At 49.7% G+C, this 18,729-nt stretch overlaps 2 protein-coding genes across 3 annotated transcripts in view; one reads left to right on the top strand and one right to left on the bottom strand.

The window, feature by feature from the left end:
* LOC139386563 (E3 ubiquitin-protein ligase RNF19A-like) overlaps positions 1–7,103 on the top strand; it is a 72,965-nt gene extending 65,862 nt beyond the window's left edge. The window contains exons 8-10 of one of the 2 annotated variants that reach the window (XM_071132226.1): positions 1,147–1,360; positions 3,686–3,814; positions 3,938–7,103. In XM_071132226.1, coding sequence (XP_070988327.1) covers positions 1,147–1,360; positions 3,686–3,814; positions 3,938–4,670 — 1,076 coding nt within the window. In that variant the 3' untranslated portion in view covers positions 4,671–7,103. Of the gene's footprint in view, positions 1–1,137; positions 1,361–3,685; positions 3,815–3,937 lie in introns of both variants that reach the window. The other variant, XM_071132219.1, reaches the window with a different exon arrangement.
* A 9,039-nt stretch (positions 7,104–16,142) lies between these two features.
* Positions 16,143–18,729, bottom strand: part of LOC139386554 (sperm-associated antigen 1-like) — a 50,466-nt gene continuing 47,879 nt past the window's right edge. Inside the window, exon 18 of the mRNA XM_071132206.1 lies at positions 16,143–17,590. Within this exon, the coding sequence (XP_070988307.1) occupies positions 17,465–17,590 (126 nt within the window). The 3' untranslated portion in view covers positions 16,143–17,464. The remainder of the gene's footprint in view (positions 17,591–18,729) is intronic.

Below are 18,729 nucleotides of genomic sequence, written 5' to 3'. Positions count from 1 at the left end.
CCAACAGGAGAAAGACCTTGTTACAGACCTTCTAGAAAAGATGAGGACATAGAGGAGAGAGAACCAACAGGAGAAAGACCTTGTTACAGACCTTCTAGAAAAGACGAGAAGGGAGAGAACCAACAGGAGAAAGACCTTGTTACAGACCTTCTAGAAAAGACGAGGACGTAGAAGAGAGAACCAACAGGAGAAAGACCTTGTTACAGACCTTCTAGAAAAGACGAGGACGTAGAAGGGAGAGAACCAACAGGAGAAAGACCTTGTTACAGACCTTCTAGAAAAGACGAGGACAGAGAAGGGAGAGAACCAACAGGAGAAAGACCTTGTTACAGACCTTCTAGAAAAGACGAGAAGGGAGAGAACCAACAGGAGAAAGACCTTGTTACAGACCTTCTAGAAAAGACGAGAAGGGTGAGAACCAACAGGAGAAAGACCTTGTTACAGACCTTCTAGAAAAGACGAGAAGGGAGAGAACCAACAGGAGAAAGACCTTGTTACAGACCTTCTAGAAAAGACGAGGACGTAGAAGAGAGAGAACCAACAGGAGAAAGACCTTGTTACAGACCTTCTAGAAAAGACGAGGACAGAGAAGGGAGAGAACCAACAGGAGAAAGACCTTGTTACAGACCTTCTAGAAAAGACGAGAAGGGAGAGAACCAACAGGAGAAAGACCTTGTTACAGACCTTCTAGAAAAGACGAGAAGGGAGAGAACCAGCAGGAGAAAGACCTTGTTACAGACCTTCTAGAAAAGACGAGAAGGGAGAGAACCAACAGGAGAAAAACCTTGTTACAGACCTTCTAGAAAAGACGAGGACAGAGAAGAGAGAGAACCAATAAGAGAAAGACCTTGTTACAGGCCTTCTAGAAAAGACGAGGACAGAGAAGAGAGAGAACCAACAGGAGAAAAACCTTGTTACAGACCTTCTAGAAAAGACGAGAAGGGAGAGAACCAACAGGAGAAAGACCTTGTTACAGACCTTCTAGAAAAGACGAGAAGGGAGAGAACCAATAAGAGAAAGACCTTGTTACAGACCTTCTAGAAAAGACGAGGACATAGAAGGGAGAGAACCAACAAGAGAAAGACCTAGTCTTTTAGTTTATAGAGCGGCTCTGATGAACTCCTGCTCTCTCCCCTGTCTCCTCAGACACGACCTCTGTGGCGGACACCAGGAACAACCCCAGCATCGGAGAAGGTAGCGTGGGGGGCATGACGGGCAGTCTGAGTGCCAGCGGGAGCCACGTGGACCGGATGGGCGCCATGAGGGACAACCTGAGTGAGAACGCCTCCACCATGGCCCTGGCTGGAGCCAGCATCACCGGATCTCTGTCTGGCAGCGCCATGGTCAACTACCTGAACAGGTCAGTACTTTTGGATTGGATTGAACCTTTATTCAACCAGGTTAGTCTCGTTGAGATAAAAACAGATTTTTTTTTTTTCCAAGAGAGATTTGAACCAAGATGGGTCAGTAGTGTGATAGGTGTTGTTTTACAGGGTCAGTAGTGTGATAGGTGTTGTTTTACAGGGTCAGTAGTGTGATAGGTGTTGTTTTACATGGTCAGTAGTGTGATAGGTGTTGTTTTACAGGGTCAGTAGTGTGATAGGTGTTGTTTTACATGGTCAGTAGTGTGATAGGTGTTGTTTTACAGGGTCAGTAGTGTAATAGGTGTTGTTTTACAGGGTCAGTAGTGTGATAGGTGTTGTTTTACAGGGTCAGTCCCAGTAGTGTGATAGGTGTTGTTTTACAGGGTCAGTCCCAGCAGTATGATAGGTCCAGTGTAATGTGTTGTTGTACAGGGTCAGTCCCAGCAGTATGATAGGTCCAGTGTAATATGTTGTTGTACAGGGTCAGTCCCAGCAGTATGATAGGTCCAGTGTAATGTGTTGTTGTACAGGGTCAGTCCCAGTAGTATGATAGGTCCAGTGTAATGTGTTGTTGTACAGGGTCAGTCCCAGCAGTATGATAGGTCCAGTGTAATGTGTTGTTGTACAGGGTCAGTCCCAGCGGTATGGTAGGTCCAGTGTAATGTGTTGTTGTACAGGGTCAGTCCCAGCAGTATGATAGGTCCAGTGTAATGTGTTGTTGTACAGGGTCAGTCCCAGCGGTATGGTAGGTCCAGTGTAATGTGTTGTTGTACAGGGTCAGTCCCAGCAGTATGATAGGTCCAGTGTAATGTGTTGTTGTACAGGGTCAGTCCCAGCAGTATGGTAGGTCCAGTGTAATGTGTTGTTGTACAGGGTCAGTCCCAGCAGTATGATAGGTCCAGTGTAATGTGTTGTTGTACAGGGTCAGTCCCAGCAGTATGATAGGTCCAGTGTAATGTGTTGTAGGGTTACATGCCTTGCTCAAGGGCACATGGACATATTTTTCACTTTGTTGCCTTGGGAATTTGAACCAGTGACCTCGGTCTCAAACCGCTCGGCTACCTGCCATCAGGATCAGAAAGACCAAGTACGCATCACGCTTTCTTACCATGGCAACGCGGACTAGTGACATCAGGTGACAACCAGAAACAACTACATCTCAACAACCTGTTCATCTGTAGGTGGTTTGAACTCCCAGTGACCCCCGGTCCTGGTGCTTTAGGTTGGCTTCGAGGGAATTCCAAGACCCGATCAACTACCAGTGTTGGGTCAGTGTTGGGGTCGGCTTCCCCAACGGGTCAGTGTTGGGGTCGGCTACCTCAACTGGACAGTGTTGGTCGGCTACCTCAACGGGACAGTGTTGGTCGGCTACCTCAACGGGTCAGTGTTGGTCGGCTTCCTCAACGGGTCAGTGTTGGGGTCGGCTACCTCAACTGGACAGTGTTGGGGTCGGCTACCTCAACGGGACAGTGTTGGTCGGCTACCTCAACGGGTCAGTGTTGGGGTCGGCTACCTCAACGGGTCAGTGTTGGGGTCGGCTACCTCAACGGGACAGTGTTGGTCGGCTACCTCAACGGGTCAGTGTTGGGGTCGGCCACCTCAACGGGACAGTGTTGGGGTCGGCTACCTCAACGGGTCAGTGTTGGGGTCGGCTACCTCAACGGGTCAGTGTTGGTCGGCTACCTCAACGGGTCAGTGTTGGTCGGCTACCTCAACGGGTCAGTGTTGGTCGGCTACCTCAACGGGTCAGTGTTGGGGTCGGCTACCTCAACGGGTCAGTGTTGGGGTCGGCTACCTCAACGGGTCAGTGTTGGGGTCGGCTACCTCAACGGGTCAGTGTTGGGGTCGGCTACCTCAACGGGTCAGTGTTGGGGTCGGCTACCTCAACGGGTCAGTGTTGGGGTCGGCTTCCACAACGGGTCAGTGTTGGGGTCGGCTACCTCAACGGGACAGTGTTGGGGTCGGCTACCTCAACGGGACAGTGTTGGGGTCGGCTACCTCAACTGGACAGTGTTGGTCGGCTACCTCAACGGGACAGTGTTGGTCGGCTACCTCAACGGGTCAGTGTTGGTCGGCTACCTCAACGGGACAGTGTTGGTCGGCTACCTCAACGGGACAGCGTGAGAGAGAGACTGGACAGGATACCAACCTTACTGTCAGGTGGCTGTAGGTCCATCTGGCTGTATGCACCTTGTATTGTGACTGTAAAAATAAACTAAGGTCTGATCTCCTCCCCCGGTCCTGTCCTCTCTCCTCCCCCGGTCCTCTCCCCTCCCCCCTGTCCTCTCTCCTCTCCTGTCCCCCCGTGTCCCCTGCTCCAGGTTGGAGGTCCAGGCTGATGTTCAGAAGGAGAGGTGTAGTCTGAGTGGAGAGTCGGCCACCTTCAGCTTGGGGACCATCAGTGACAACGCTAGCACCAAAGCAATGGCTGGATCCCTTCTCAACTACAGGTCAGGGCTGTGTCATTTAGAAACATTAACATTTCAATGACATCTCCACAGAGGACTTGTCTCCCTCCTGTAGACCTGTGTTCAACTTGCCTCTTCCTTTCTGTCTGGTGGTGTTTTGTGTAGAGACGGGACCAGTATGGAGGTGCAGGTGGACATAGAGCCGGGTAAGTCCGCTGGTCAACTACACGACCACGCTATGGATGATGGGAGAGACGCTGGGCGCTGTGGCTGGTCCTGCCACTCTGGATGCCCCTCAGAGGGCCAGGATGGCACCGCCAAGTCCTCCTCCTCTTCCTCGGGGAAGAAGAGTAAAAGCAAGCTGAAGAAGGGAGGAGGCTGTAAGATCCAGGAGACGAGGGAGGATATGGACGCTCGTCTCCTGGAGCAGCAGAGCACCAACTCCTCAGAGTTTGACTCTCCCTCCCTCAGCGGCTCTCTGCCCTCCGTAGCCGACTCTGACTCCTCCCACTTGTCAGAGTTCAGCGGCGGCTCTGCCCTGGAGATCACGAAGACGTCCTGCGGCCACGGATCCTCGTCTGACTACCACAGCCGCTTCGCCACAGTCAGCCCTCTGCCTGAAGTAGAGGGAGACCGGCTGGAGGCGTTACCCTCACCCCGAGGTGTCCTCTCCCAGCCTCACTCCCCGGTCTCCTCGCCCTGTCCCGAGGTGTCCGTCTCCCCAAGGTGTCTGATAGCAGAGGAAAACATCAACCAGGTGTGTCCTACGAAGGCAGATTGTGACTGTATTACAGGAGGAGCCCTTCCCGTTGGACAGCTGCTGCAGGAGAACAACAACAACCTGCAGGCCCGTCCCTCCAGCCTGTTCCAGACCTCCTGTATTCAGACTGACATCTGACCTAAAAACACCAGTTTTTGGTTTCACAGAATAATTTTTTTTCTTTCTTCCCCAGAAGACAAAAGCTTTGAATGGACATTTCTGTCGTCCAGAAGTGTGGAAAAACCTCAGCTCAGTCAGTAGGACTTGTTTTAATAACAGCAAGGTGAAGGCTGTTGTTTCCTGTCATGTGACCCCTATTGCAGTGTTCCGACTGGCTGCTGTCCCTCCTCACAAGCAGGAGTGAAAGAGACCCGTCACTGACCCCCGGGCGGACTGTCAGTCAAGCTGGGGATCAGGACGCAACGTTCAGGAACCTTCAAGCTCTCAAAACGCCAAGTTGAACTTTAATATGAACCAGGCAATACTATTCTTCGTGTTCTCTTCAGTTTTAAAATGAGTTTATAATTAAGCCACTTCTGTTAAGTGATGATTTGTACTTATTATAATTTGATACTAGTCCGCTGGAAGGAATTTAAAAGCCTGGTAGTAGTTTATCTACGGCTAGCTGAGAGGGACAAACCATTCTATCTACGGCTAGCTGAGAGGGACAAAGTACTGGAGCAGAGTACTGTTGCTAGGTAGAAGTAGAGCTGGGTCTCTGGAAGGCCATGGTTTAAACATCCCGAAGATGGATTAAGGGTTAATTATAATAGCCACAACCCACCAATGAGAGAGTCACTTCCTTGAAATTGTTTAACAAATATTTTTCAACCGTCAGTAAAATAAAATTGTGCTTTTTTTTTTTTTCCGGCTGAAGAATCTTTCACCTCACATAATAAGATAACTTTCATATCTGTTATAACCAATGGTTTATATATACACTAGATGAATGACAGGGGGCGCTGTGTTGAAGCCACCGTGCCTCCATCTTGGCTCTCCCCCCCCCCCTCCATTGTAAAAAAATGTTTTGGAAGCTAAAGAAATGTATTTATTAATTGGTTTTAACAACATGTATTCCATTACAGACACCTTAATACTTTTACATTATATAATGTTAGCTGAACGTACAAATAAAATAATATATAACATTTTCCTTTTTAGATTCATGTTACTGTCCCCACTAAAACAAAACAAAAACATTTGATTGAAACACTGTAGAATTCCATTCATTCCTATGGAGGCCTGCTCCTAATGGAGAGAGCCAATATGGCCGACCGGTGGCTTCAAAGCATCTCAATGGCCAACACATAACAACATCAGTAATCCATCCCCTACTGGGGAGAGCCAATATGGCCGACCGGTGGCTTCAAAGCATCTCAATGGCCAACACATAACATCAGTAATCCATCCCCTACTGGAGAGAGCCAATATGGCCGACCGGTGGCTTCAAAGCATCTCAATGGCCAACACATAACATCAGTAATCCATCCCCTACTGGAGAGAGCCAATATGGCCGACCGGTGGCTTCAAAGCATCTCAATGGCCAACACATAACATCAGTAATCCATCCCCTACTGGAGAGAGCCAATATGGCCGACCGGTGGCTTCAAAGCATCTCAATGGCCAACACATAACATCAACAATCCATCCCCTACTGGGGAGAGCCAATATGGCCGACCGATGGCTTCAAAGCATCTCAATGGCCAACACATAACATCAGCAATCCATCCCCTACTGGGGAGAGCCAATATGGCCGACCGGTGGCTTCAAAGCATCTCAATGGCCAACACATAACATCAGTAATCCATCCCCCACTGGGGAGAGCCAATATGGCCGACCGGTGGCTTCAAAGCATCTCAATGGCCAACACATAACATCAGTAATCCATCCCCTACTGGGGAGAGCCAATATGGCCGACCGGTGGCTTCAAAGCATCTCAATGGCCAACACATAACATCAGTAATCCATCCCCTACTGGGGAGAGCCAATATGGCCGACCGGTGGCTTCAAAGCATCTCAATGGCCAATACATAACATCAGTAATCCATCCCCTACTGGGGAGAGCCAATATGGCCGACCGGTGGCTTCAAAGCATCTCAATGGCCAACACATAACATCAGTAATCCATCCCCTACTGGGGAGAGCCAATATGGCCGACCGGTGGCTTCAAAGCATCTCAATGGCCAACACATAACATCAGTAATCCATCCCCTACTGGGGAGAGCCAATATGGCCGACCGGTGGCTTCAAAGCATCTCAATGGCCAACACATAACATCAGTAATCCATCCCCTACTGGGGAGAGCCAATATGGCCGACCGGTGGCTTCAAAGCATCTCAATGGCCAACACATAACATCAGTAATCCATCCCCTACTGGGGAGAGCCAATATGGCCGACCGGTGGCTTCAAAGCATCTCAATGGCCAATACATAACATCAGTAATCCATCCCCTACTGGGGAGAGCCAATATGGCCGACCGATGGCTTCAAAGCATCTCAATGGCCAATACATAACATCAGTAATCCATCCCCTACTGGGGAGAGCCAATATGGCCGACCGGTGGCTTCAAAGCATCTCAATGGCCAACACATAACATCAACAATCCATCTCCTACTGGGGAGAGCCAATATGGCCGACCGGTGGCTTCAAAGCATCTCAATGGCCAACACATAACATCAACAATCCATCTCCTACTGGGGAGAGCCAATATGGCCGACCGGTGGCTTCAAAGCATCTCAATGGCCAACACATAACATCAGCAATCCATCCCCTACTGGGGAGAGCCAATATGGCCGACCGATGGCTTCAAAGCCTCTCAATGGCCAACACATAACATCAGCAATCCATCCCCTACTGGGGAGAGCCAATATGGCCGACCGATGGCTTCAAAGCCTCTCAATGGCCAACACATAACATCAACAATCCAGGGTTTATATACGTTGGTTATTACTCATTGTGCCTTTTTGAAAAGGAAAAGCTGTTTTTCCTCTTTCTAATCGTCTGCATCTCTCCACCTCCTTCTAGACTTTAAAAAGCTAAAACAACAGATGTCAGATGGTCTCTCTTGACCATGCCAGGAGAGATACTAGACGAGTAGGGCTTCATAATACTGTGGTAGACTTTACACGTCTTGTTCAATTGCCTACCAAAGACAGCACTCAGGCTCTTGAGAACTCTTGTTCCTGGTAACCCTTGACGACGTCTGTTTTGTCATCCCCCAGACTCCACCTGGTGCAGCATGTCTACACCATGTGGTTAAACATGTCAAAATAAACACAGGAATATATACAGGCTGCTTGTTTGTTGTTGTTGTCTAATACGCTTTACAAATGCTACGCAAATAACAGGAGGCCAGAGTCTCCTGCTGTTAACCAGACTGGTTACATAAATGTACTGCAATACTCAGTGTATGTATGGGGATATCATCAGTTGACCACCCCCCCCCCCCCTCTATTCCTGTCTGTGTCCCAAATGACAGTCTATTCCCCGACACAGTGCACAGGTAGTGTACTATCTAGAGAGTAGTGTGCCATCAGGACCGTGTCTGTTCCGTGTCTCCTGCCGGTCTGTGAAGACATGTGGCTGAATGATGACATCTCTGGACTGATTTAAATGCTGCTGCCTCTCCTCCCCTCACACACGTTGTCTGTGTTTATTCCCTGATTCATTCTCTGCACTGTCCATTTCCTGTTGGTTTAATTCTCTGCCCTGTCCATTTCCTGTTGGTTTAATTCTCTGCACTGTCCATTTCCTGTTGGTTTAATTCTCTGCACTGTCCATTTCCTGTTGGTTTAATTCTCTGCCCTGACCATTTCCTGTTGGTTTAATTCTCTGCCCTGTCCATTTCCTGTTGGTTTAATTCTCTGCCCTGTCCATTTCCTTTCCTATACTTTAAACACTAGTGCCAGTTAGATTTTCTAATTTGTGCAGAATGACATTATCCTGTCCCCAGATCTGTGTTTGATGTGGTAATGACCAAAGGAGATGGACAGAGGACACACACAGATCTGGGACCAGGCTAGAATGGCATTTAAAGGTATCTGTATATTAGTTTGCTAATTTCCTTTTACAATGTGTGTAAAATGCATATCTAAAAAAATAAATATCTCTTAAACTTTTCCTGGTCGGTCTCCTCCCTAAGGTTGTTGTTAATGGTGGTGTCTCAATGTGGAGACTGATCGACTGAATGACTGACATTGCACTGTGTTTTAGAGGCTTGGAGAAGGAAACTGAAATACAGTATAGAGACATGAAACTGCCGATCTAGTTTAATGAATCACAGACCAGCATGTGAGTCTTCAGCAGGTTCTACTAAGCGGACATGTGGAATTGTTTTAATAAGATGGTCATGGAATTGTTTTAAGAGGGTTATACCATGGATCATTGAGTTATTTCATTTAGAATTATATTACCCCTGTAGGTATCAAAAAACAAATATAATTAAAGTATTTAATAAAATACTGCATTTGGCCTTTACTGCTATAGTCAATATTTCTCTGGGCTATCTTAAGGAATAAGGTTTTGAGGTGTCCTCTGTCTATGAGATATAAGAAAGATCCGGAACTATATATTTTTTCTACATTTGAACCTCTTTTGGGGTGCATAAAACTACTATGATCATTTTTAAAGGTTACCTTTAGGTTTTTAATTTTTAAAGGTTACCTTTAGGTTTTTAATTTTTAACGGTTACCAGGTTACCTTCAGATGAGAACACCCATCGTGTTCGTGAGAGTCTCCCCTTTCTATAGGAGGGCCACATTAGTCTGTAGGGGAGACCTTTCAGAGGTGTTAGTGAGAGTCTCCCCTTTCTATAGGAGGGCCACATTAGTCTGTAGGGGAGACCTTTCAGAGGTGTTCGTGAGAGTCTCCCCTTTCTATAGGAGGGCCACATTAGTCTGTAGGGGAGACCTTTCAGACGTGTTAGTGAGAGTCTCCCCTTTCTATAGGAGGGCCACATTAGTCTGTAGGGGAGACCTTTCAGAGGTGTTAGTGAGAGTCTCCCCTTTCTATAGGAGGGCCACATTAGTCTGTAGGGGAGACCTTTCAGAGGTGTTCGTGAGAGTCTCCCCTTTCTATAGGAGGGCCACATTAGTCTGTAGGGGAGACCTTTCAGACGTGTTAGTGAGAGTCTCCCCTTTCTGTAGGAGGGCCACATTAGTCTGTAGGGGAGACCTTTCAGACGTGTTAGTGAGAGTCTCCCCTTTCTATAGGAGGGCCACATTAGTCTGTAGGGGAGACCTTTCAGAGGTGTTAGTGAGAGTCTCCTCTTTCTATAGGAGGGCCACATTAGTCTGTAGGGGAGACCTTTCAGAGGTGTTAGTGAGAGTCTCCTCTTTCTATAGGAGGGCCACATTAGTCTGTAGGGGAGACCTTTCAGAGGTGTTAGTGAGAGTCTCCCCTTTCTATAGGAGGGCCACATTAGTCTGTAGGGGAGACCTTTCAGAGGTGTTAGTGAGAGTCTCCCCTTTCTATAGGAGGGCCACATTAGTCTGTAGGGGAGACCTTTCAGAGGTGTTAGTGAGAGTCTCCCCTTTCTATAGGAGGGCCACATTAGTCTGTAGGGGAGACCTTTCTAACGTTCTAGACATTTCCCGTGATGTCTCCTGGTCGGACAAACAGCCTTGTAGCTCTGCCAGTTTTCACCGCAGGTACGGAAGGAAGGCTGACGAACGAGGATGCGGTGAATTGAGACCGCAGCCCATACAGGTACGGAAGGAAGGCTGACGAACGAGGATGTGGTGGATTGAGACCGCAGCCCATACAGGTACGGAAGGAAGGCTGACGAACGAGGATGTGGTGGATTGAGACCGCAGCCCATACAGGTACGGAAGGAAGGCTGACTAACGAGGATGTGGTGAATTGAGACCGCAGCCCATACAGGTAGGCTGATGAACGAGGATGTGGTGGATTGAGACCGCAGCCCATACAGGTACGGAAGGAAGGCTGACGAACGAGGATGTGGTGGATTGAGACCGCAGCCCATACAGGTACGGAAGGAAGGCTGACGAACGAGGATGTGGTGAATTGAGACCGCAGCCCATACAGGTACGGAAGGAAGGCTGACGAACGAGGATGTGGTGGATTGAGACCGCAGCCCATACAGGTACGGAAGGAAGGCTGACGAACGAGGATGTGGTGGATTGAGACCGCAGCCCATACAGGTACGGAAGGAAGGCTGACGAACGAGGATGTGGTGGATTGAGACCGCAGCCCATACAGGTACGGAAGGAAGGCTGACGAACGAGGATGTGGTGGATTGAGACCGCAGCCCATACAGGTACGGAAGGAAGGCTGACGAACGAGGATGTGGTGGATTGAGACCGCAGCCCATACAGGTACGGAAGGAAGGCTGACGAACGAGGATGTGGTGGATTGAGACTGCAGCCCATACAGGTACGGAAGGAAGGCTGACGAACGAGGATGTGGTGGATTGAGACCGCAGCCCTTCCAAAACACAAATTACATGTCCAAAAAGGATGTAACACCAGGTCTCTGACCTCCTCCCTATAGGCTGTCTCATCGTTGTCGGGGATCAGGCCTACCACCAGGTCTCTGACCTCCTCCCTATAGGCTGTCTCATCGTTGTCGGGGATCAGGCCTACCACCAGGTCTCTGACCTCCCCCCTATAGGCTGTCTCATCGTTGTCGGGGATCAGGCCTACCACCAGGTCTCTGACCTCCTCCCTATAGGCTGTCTCATCGTTGTCGGTGATCAGGCTTACCACCAGGTTTCTGACCTCCCCCCTATAGGCTGTCTCATCGTTGTCGGTGATCAGGCCTGTCTCATCGTTGTCGGGGATCAGGCCTGTCTCATCGTTGTCGGGGATCAGGCCTACCACCAGGTCTCTGACCTCCTCCCTATAGGCTGTCTCATCGTTGTCGGGGATCAGGCCTGTCTCATCGTTGTCGGGGATCAGGCCTACCACCAGGTCTCTGACCTCCTCCCTATAGGCTGTCTCATCGTTGTCGGTGATCAGGCCCTACCACCAGGTCTCTGACCTCCTCCCTATAGGCTGTCTCATCGTTGTCGGGGATCAGGCCTACCACCAGGTCTCTGACCTCCTCCCTATAGGCTGTCTCATCGTTGTCGGGGATCAGGCCTACCACCAGGTCTCTGACCTCCTCCCTATAGGCTGTCTCATCGTTGTCGGGGATCAGGCCTACCACCAGGTCTCTGACCTCCTCCCTATAGGCTGTCTCATCGTTGTCGGGGATCAGGCCTACCTACCACCAGGTCTCTGACCTCCTCCCTATAGGCTGTCTCATCGTTGTCGGTGATCAGGCCTACCACCAGGTCTCTGACCTCCTCCCTATAGGCTGTCTCATCGTTGTCGGTGATCAGGCCTGTCTCATCGTTGTCGGGGATCAGGCCTGTCTCATCGTTGTCGGGGATCAGGCCTACCACCAGGTCTCTGACCTCCTCCCTATTGGCTGTCTCATCGTTGTCGGGGATCAGGCCTGTCTCATCGTTGTCGGGGATCAGGCCTACCACCAGGTCTCTGACCTCCTCCCTATAGGCTGTCTCATCGTTGTTGGGGATCAGGCCTGTCTCATCGTTGTTGGAGATCAGGCCTGTCTCATCGTTGTCGGGGATCAGGCCTACCACCAGGTCTCTGACCTCCTCCCTATAGGCTGTCTCATCGTTGTCGGGGATCAGGCCTACCACCAGGTCTCTGACCTCCTCCCTATAGGCTGTCTCATCGTTGTCGGGGATCAGGCCTACCACCAGGTCTCTGACCTCCTCCCTATAGGCTGTCTCATCGTTGTTGGGGATCAGGCCTGTCTCATCGTTGTTGGAGATCAGGCCTGTCTCATCGTTGTCGGGGATCAGGCCTACCACCAGGTCTCTGACCTCCTCCCTATAGGCTGTCTCATCGTTGTTGGGGATCAGGCCTGTCTCATCGTTGTTGGAGATGAGGCCTGTCTCATCGTTGTCGGGGATCAGGCCTACCACCAGGTCTCTGACCTCCTCCCTATAGGCTGTCTCATCGTTGTCGGGGATCAGGCCTACCACCAGGTCTCTGACCTCCTCCCTATAGGCTGTCTCATCGTTGTTGGGGATCAGGCCTGTCTCATCGGTGTTGGAGATCAGGCCTGTCTCATCGTTGTCGGGGATCAGGCCTACCACCAGGTCTCTGACCTCCTCCCTATAGGCTGTCTCATCGTTGTTGGGGATCAGGCCTGTCTCATCGTTGTTGGAGATGAGGCCTGTCTCATCGTTGTCGGGGATCAGGCCTACCACCAGGTCTCTGACCTCCTCCCTATAGGCTGTCTCATCGTTGTCGGGGATCAGGCCTACCACCAGGTCTCTGACCTCCTCCCTATAGGCTGTCTCATCGTTGTCGGGGATCAGGCCTACCACCAGGTCTCTGACCTCCTCCCTATAGGCTGTCTCATCGTTGTCGGGGATCAGGCCTACCACCAGGTCTCTGACCTCCTCCCTATAGGCTGTCTCATCGTTGTCGGTGATCAGGCCTACCACCAGGTCTCTGACCTCCTCCCTATAGGCTGTCTCATCGTTGTCGGTGATCAGGCCTGTCTCATCGTTGTTGGGGATCAGGCCTGTCTCATCGTTGTTGGAGATCAGGCCTGTCTCATCGTTGTCGGGGATCAGGCCTACCACCAGGTCTCTGACCTCCTCCCTATAGGCTGTCTCATCGTTGTCGGGGATCAGGTCTACCACCAGGTCTCTGACCTCCTCCCTATAGGCTGTCTCATCGTTGTTGGGGATCAGGCCTGTCTCATCGTTGTTGGAGATCAGGCCTGTCTCATCGTTGTCGGGGATCAGGCCTACCACCAGGTCTCTGACCTCCTCCCTATAGGCTGTCTCATCGTTGTCGGTGATCAGGCCCTACCACCAGGTCTCTGACCTCCTCCCTATAGGCTGTCTCATCGTTGTCGGGGATCAGGCCTACCACCAGGTCTCTGACCTCCTCCCTATAGGCTGTCTCATCGTTGCCGGGGATCAGGCCTACCACCAGGTCTCTGACCTCCTCCCTATAGGCTGTCTCATCGTTGTCGGGGATCAGGCCTACCACCAGGTCTCTGACCTCCTCCCTATAGGCTGTCTCATCGTTGTCGGGGATCAGGTCTACCACCAGGTCTCTGACCTCCTCCCTATAGGCTGTCTCATTGTTGTTGGGGATCAGGCCTGTCTCATCGTTGTTGGAGATCAGGCCTGTCTCATCGTTGTCGGGGACCAGGCCTACCACCAGGTCTCTGACCTCCTCCCTATAGGCTGTCTCATCGTTGTCGGTGATCAGGCCCTACCACCAGGTCTCTGACCTCCTCCCTATAGGCTGTCTCATCGTTGTCGGGGATCAGGCCTACCACCAGGTCTCTGACCTCCTCCTATAGGCTGTCTCATCGTTGTCGGTGATCAGGCCTACCACCAGGTCTCTGACCTCCTCCCTATAGGCTGTCTAGTCGTTGTCGGTGATCAGGCCTACCACCAGGTCTCGGAGGAGGGACTAGGGAGGGGACTAGCACACACCCCTGAGGGAGTACAGGAGGGGACTAGCACACACCCCTGGGGAGTACAGGAGGGGACTAGCACACACCCCTGGGGAGTACAGGAGGGGACTAGCACACACCCCTGAGGGAGTACAGGAGGGGGCTAGCACACACCCCTGAGGGAGTACAGGAGGGGACTAGCACACACCCCTGAGGGAGTACAGGAGGGGACTAGCACACACCCCTGAGGGAGTACAGGAGGGGACTAGCACACACCCCTGAGGGAGTACAGGAGGGGACTAGCACACACCCCTGAGGGGCTCCAGTGTTAAGGATCAGCGTGGCAGACGTGTTGTTACCTACCCTCACCACCAGGATCCAGTTGCAGAGGGAGGTGTTTAGTCCCAGGATCCTTAGCTTTGTGATGAGCTTCGTGGGCACGATGGTGTTGAACGCTGAGCTGTAGTCAACGAACAGCAAGCATTCTGAGGCAGATATCAGTTTTTAGTGACAATAAGAATCAAGAGGACAATTGGTCTTCACTTTTATTCAGTTTTTCATAACATTAATATATTCACAATCATTGTGATTTTGTACAGTATCAGAGAAATAAGCATGTATAAACTATTTATCCCAGTTTTATTGTTAAAGAACCATTTACATTTTTGACTTAAAACACATTTTTACATATTTTTTATTTTGCTATAGAATGGTTAAACCAAGCGACTCCCTTAAACCAAGCGACTCCCTTAAACCAAGCGACTCCCTCACTGAGCCGCTAGCCCGCTGACCGTGCAGCTATATTGCTATAGAATGGTTAAACCAAGTGACTCTCTTAAACCAAGCGACTCTCTTAAACCAAGCGACTCTCTTAAACCAAGCGACTCTCTTAAACCAAGCGACTCCCTCCCTGAGCCGCTAACCCGCTGACCATGCAGCTATATTGCTATAGAATGATTAAACCAAGCGGCTCCCTTAAACCAAGCGACTCCCTCACTGAGCCGCTAGCCCGCTGACCATGCAGCTATATTGCTATAGAATGATTAAACCAAGCGACTCTCTTAAACCAAGCGACTCTCTTAAACCAAGCGACTCCCTCCCTGAGCCACTAGCCCGCTGACCATGCAGCTATATTGCTATAGAATGGTTAAACCAAGCGACTCCCTCCCTGAGCCACTAGCCCGCTGACCGTGCAGCTATATTGCTATAGAATGGTTAAACCAAGCGACTGGTACATTCAGATCACTTTGAGGTTGACACAGAAAGAAGAAGAACACACTGACATTTTGACAAGTCATTTTAAATGTTTTTAAATGTACTATTGTCTTCTGCAACGAACAGAACATCTGAAATGGGTTCACGACAGAACATCTGAAATGGGTTCACGACAGAACATCTGAAATGGGTTCACGACAGAACATCTGAAATGGGTTCACGACAGAACATCTGAAATGGGTTCACGACAGAACATCTGAAATGGGTTCACGACAGAACATCTGAAATGGGCTCACGACAGAACATCTGAAATGGGTTCACGACAGAACATCTGAAATGGGTTCACGACAGAACATCTGAAATGGGTTCACAACAGAACAGTGTAGATCCAAAAGCTGAACTCCAAAGGCACATCTCACAAAGATGCTGCTTCTCGTCTCTCCACTGTGAGCATTAGACTGCTGGATGGAAGGGTGCTCTGCTGGCTGACTGGCTGACTGGCTGGCTGGCTGACTGGCTGGCTGGCTGACTGACTGGCTGGCTGACTGGCTGGCTGACTGGCTGACTGGCTGGCTGACTGGCTGGCTGGCTGACTGGCTGACTGGCTGGCTGGCTGACTGGCTGACTGACTGGCTGACTGGCTGACTGACTGGCTGACTGGCTGGCTGGCTGGCTGACTGGCTGACTGACTGGCTGGCTGGCTGGCTGACTCATAACTTCTGGTCATTTCTTCAAAAGATACATGTTTTTACACACTTACTTTGCATTTACCTGGACTTCCTGTATAATTCCCCGTTAGTATTGAGCACATTGCTTCATCATTGTTTTCAGACAAATGGGGGTTATACACAGAACTGAGACGACTGCCCCAAAACTAGCACTGTATTTCTAGACAGAGAACGGATGGTCAAATACTCCTTGAACCCCAGAGGAAATAGTGCCGTTTGCATCGTTTATTCGCTCGGTTAATATTGTGATTTATGCTTCATGCATTAATCTAGTTCAATATCAGCACGATAAAGCTGTACAACAACATGTTGTTTTCTGAATAGCCTCTGGGGCTAACGCTAGCCCGGTCAATTCAAGTCGTTATGTCTTCCAAGCTTTAAAAAAAACACAAATCAACCGTCCTATTGGCCAGTCAAAGCAGCCTGGGAAAGTAGTCCTACATTGTAATGGTTGTTATCTGATTTGACAAGGTTCTGCAGGCTGGAGAATGGACCTGGCCCGCAGAACACGGACCCAGCAGGAGAATGGACCTGGCCCGCAGAACACGGACCCAGCAGGAGAATGGACCTGGCCCGCAGAACACGGACCCAGCAGGAGAATGGACCTGGCCCGCAGAACACGGACCCAGCAGGAGAATGGACCTGGCCTGCAGAACACGGACCCAGCAGGGAAATGGACCTGGCCCGCAGAACACGGACCCAGCAGGAGAATAGACCTGGCCCGCAGAACACGGACCCAGCAGGGAAATGGACCTGGCCCGCAGAACACGGACCCAGCAGGGAAATGCTGACAGATATCTTGGAACATTGGACCTTATGCATTGATGTTTTTTAAAAGCTAAATAGTTCACAACATTTACTGTCGGTCAACTAACGCTAAAACAGATCAGGGTGAAAAAGGTCTTTGGAGAGAGAAATACCTAGTAGGTGTCGGTAGAGATGTGATATATTACACAGAGAGAAATACCTAGTAGGGGTCGGTAGAGATGTGATATATTACACAGAGAGAAATACCTAGTAGCGGTCGGTAGAGATGTGATATATTACACAGAGAGAAATACCTAGTAGCGGTCGGTAGAGATGTGATATATTACACAGAGAGAAATACCTAGTAGGTGTCGGTAGAGATGTGATATATTATACAGAGAGAAATACCTAGTAGAGGTCGGTAGAGATGTGATATATTACACAGAGAGAAAGAAACAGGTCGGTTTGGGTCCGTAATGCTCTGAGCTCGTTCAGCATCTTCTGAGTCGTGTTGTGCAACGTTGCATAGATCCAGTACGTCATGTTGGGAGCTTCACGCAGGACAGAGTGAAGGGTCGCGTTTGAGAACATCAAAACCGTGGTGTATCATGGGTAAATTGTGACTTGACCTACAAAATAATATTGAGAGGTGATTTGCAGTCTGGACTCGTATTTAAAGTCGGCTGTGATGTTTCCAAATGGTGCCTTATTCCCTCCATAGTGCACTCTGTAATAGGGACCTATTTGGGATGCGCTCCAGCAGGCCAGACAGGGTCAGAGGTTAGAGGTCAGATGTACTTGTTGGCCAGGTTCTGCACATCGTTCTTACTGAAGGCATCACTGTCCACAGCAGACAGACGGTCAAACAGTCGAGTCATCTGATCATGTTCACTCTTTAGCAGCATCACGACGACCTGGTAACACACAGAGACGAGAGGTTAACACACAGAGACGAGAGGTTAACAGGGCATCTGTTAACTTCACTAGGGTAGGGTGCAGCATTAGGACATTTGGATGAAACGCGAGCCCAAATTAAACTGCCTGCTACTCAGGCCCAGAAGCTAGGATATGCATATACGGTTAACACAGCATCACGACTACCTGTTGATACACAGTGGCCTTTAAAACAGCTGTTTCCCTGATCGGTATCAATAAACAATACAACATCACAGTGGTCAAAACAGCAGCGTCAGTAGAGACACACAGTGGTCAGTAGAGACACACAGTGGTCAGCACTACAACCTGACAACAGTAGAGACACACACTGGTCAGTACTACACCCTGACAACAGTAGAGACACACACTGGTCAGTACTACAACCTGACAACAGTAGAGACACACAGTGGTCAGTAGAGACACACAGTGGTCAGTACTACAACCTGACAACAGTAGAGACACACAGTGGTCAGTACTACACCCTGACAACAGTAGAGACACACAGTGGTCAGTACTACAACCTGACAACAGTAGAGACACACAGTGGTCAGTACTACAACCTGACAACAGTAGAGACACACAGTGGTCAGTACTACACCCTGACAACAGTAGAGACACACAGTGGTCAGCACTACAACCTGACAACAGTAGAGACACACAGTGGTCAGTACTACACCCTGACAACAGTAGAGACACACAGTGGTCAGTACTACAACCTGACAACAGTAGAGACACACAGTGGTCAGTACTACAACCTGACAACAGTAGAGACACACAGTGGTCAGTACTACAACCTGACAACAGTAGAGACACACAGTGGTCAGTAGAGACACACAGTGGTCAGTAGAGACACACAGTGGTCAGCACTACAACCTGACAACAGACTGTCTAGTTTAGCTAAATAAAAAGATCCAAAACACTGAACAAGAATGAAAAATACATTCATTTCATTCCGGGATTCAAAACGAACCACAAAGCACCATCATCTCACTGCACTCGACTTATAAAGGACATTTTCCAGACGTTCACCCCAGATCACATTTACATGTGAAGACTTGTAAAAGGCAAGGAGCAGCTGGTTGGTTCATTGTGGTTTGTTTTGAATGGTTGACCAAGA

This window comes from Oncorhynchus clarkii, chromosome 3 (assembly GCF_045791955.1).
Source record: "Oncorhynchus clarkii lewisi isolate Uvic-CL-2024 chromosome 3, UVic_Ocla_1.0, whole genome shotgun sequence".
In the NCBI taxonomy this organism is placed as follows: Eukaryota; Metazoa; Chordata; class Actinopteri; order Salmoniformes; family Salmonidae; genus Oncorhynchus; species Oncorhynchus clarkii.
This window is presented reverse-complemented; position numbering and strand designations above follow the sequence as displayed.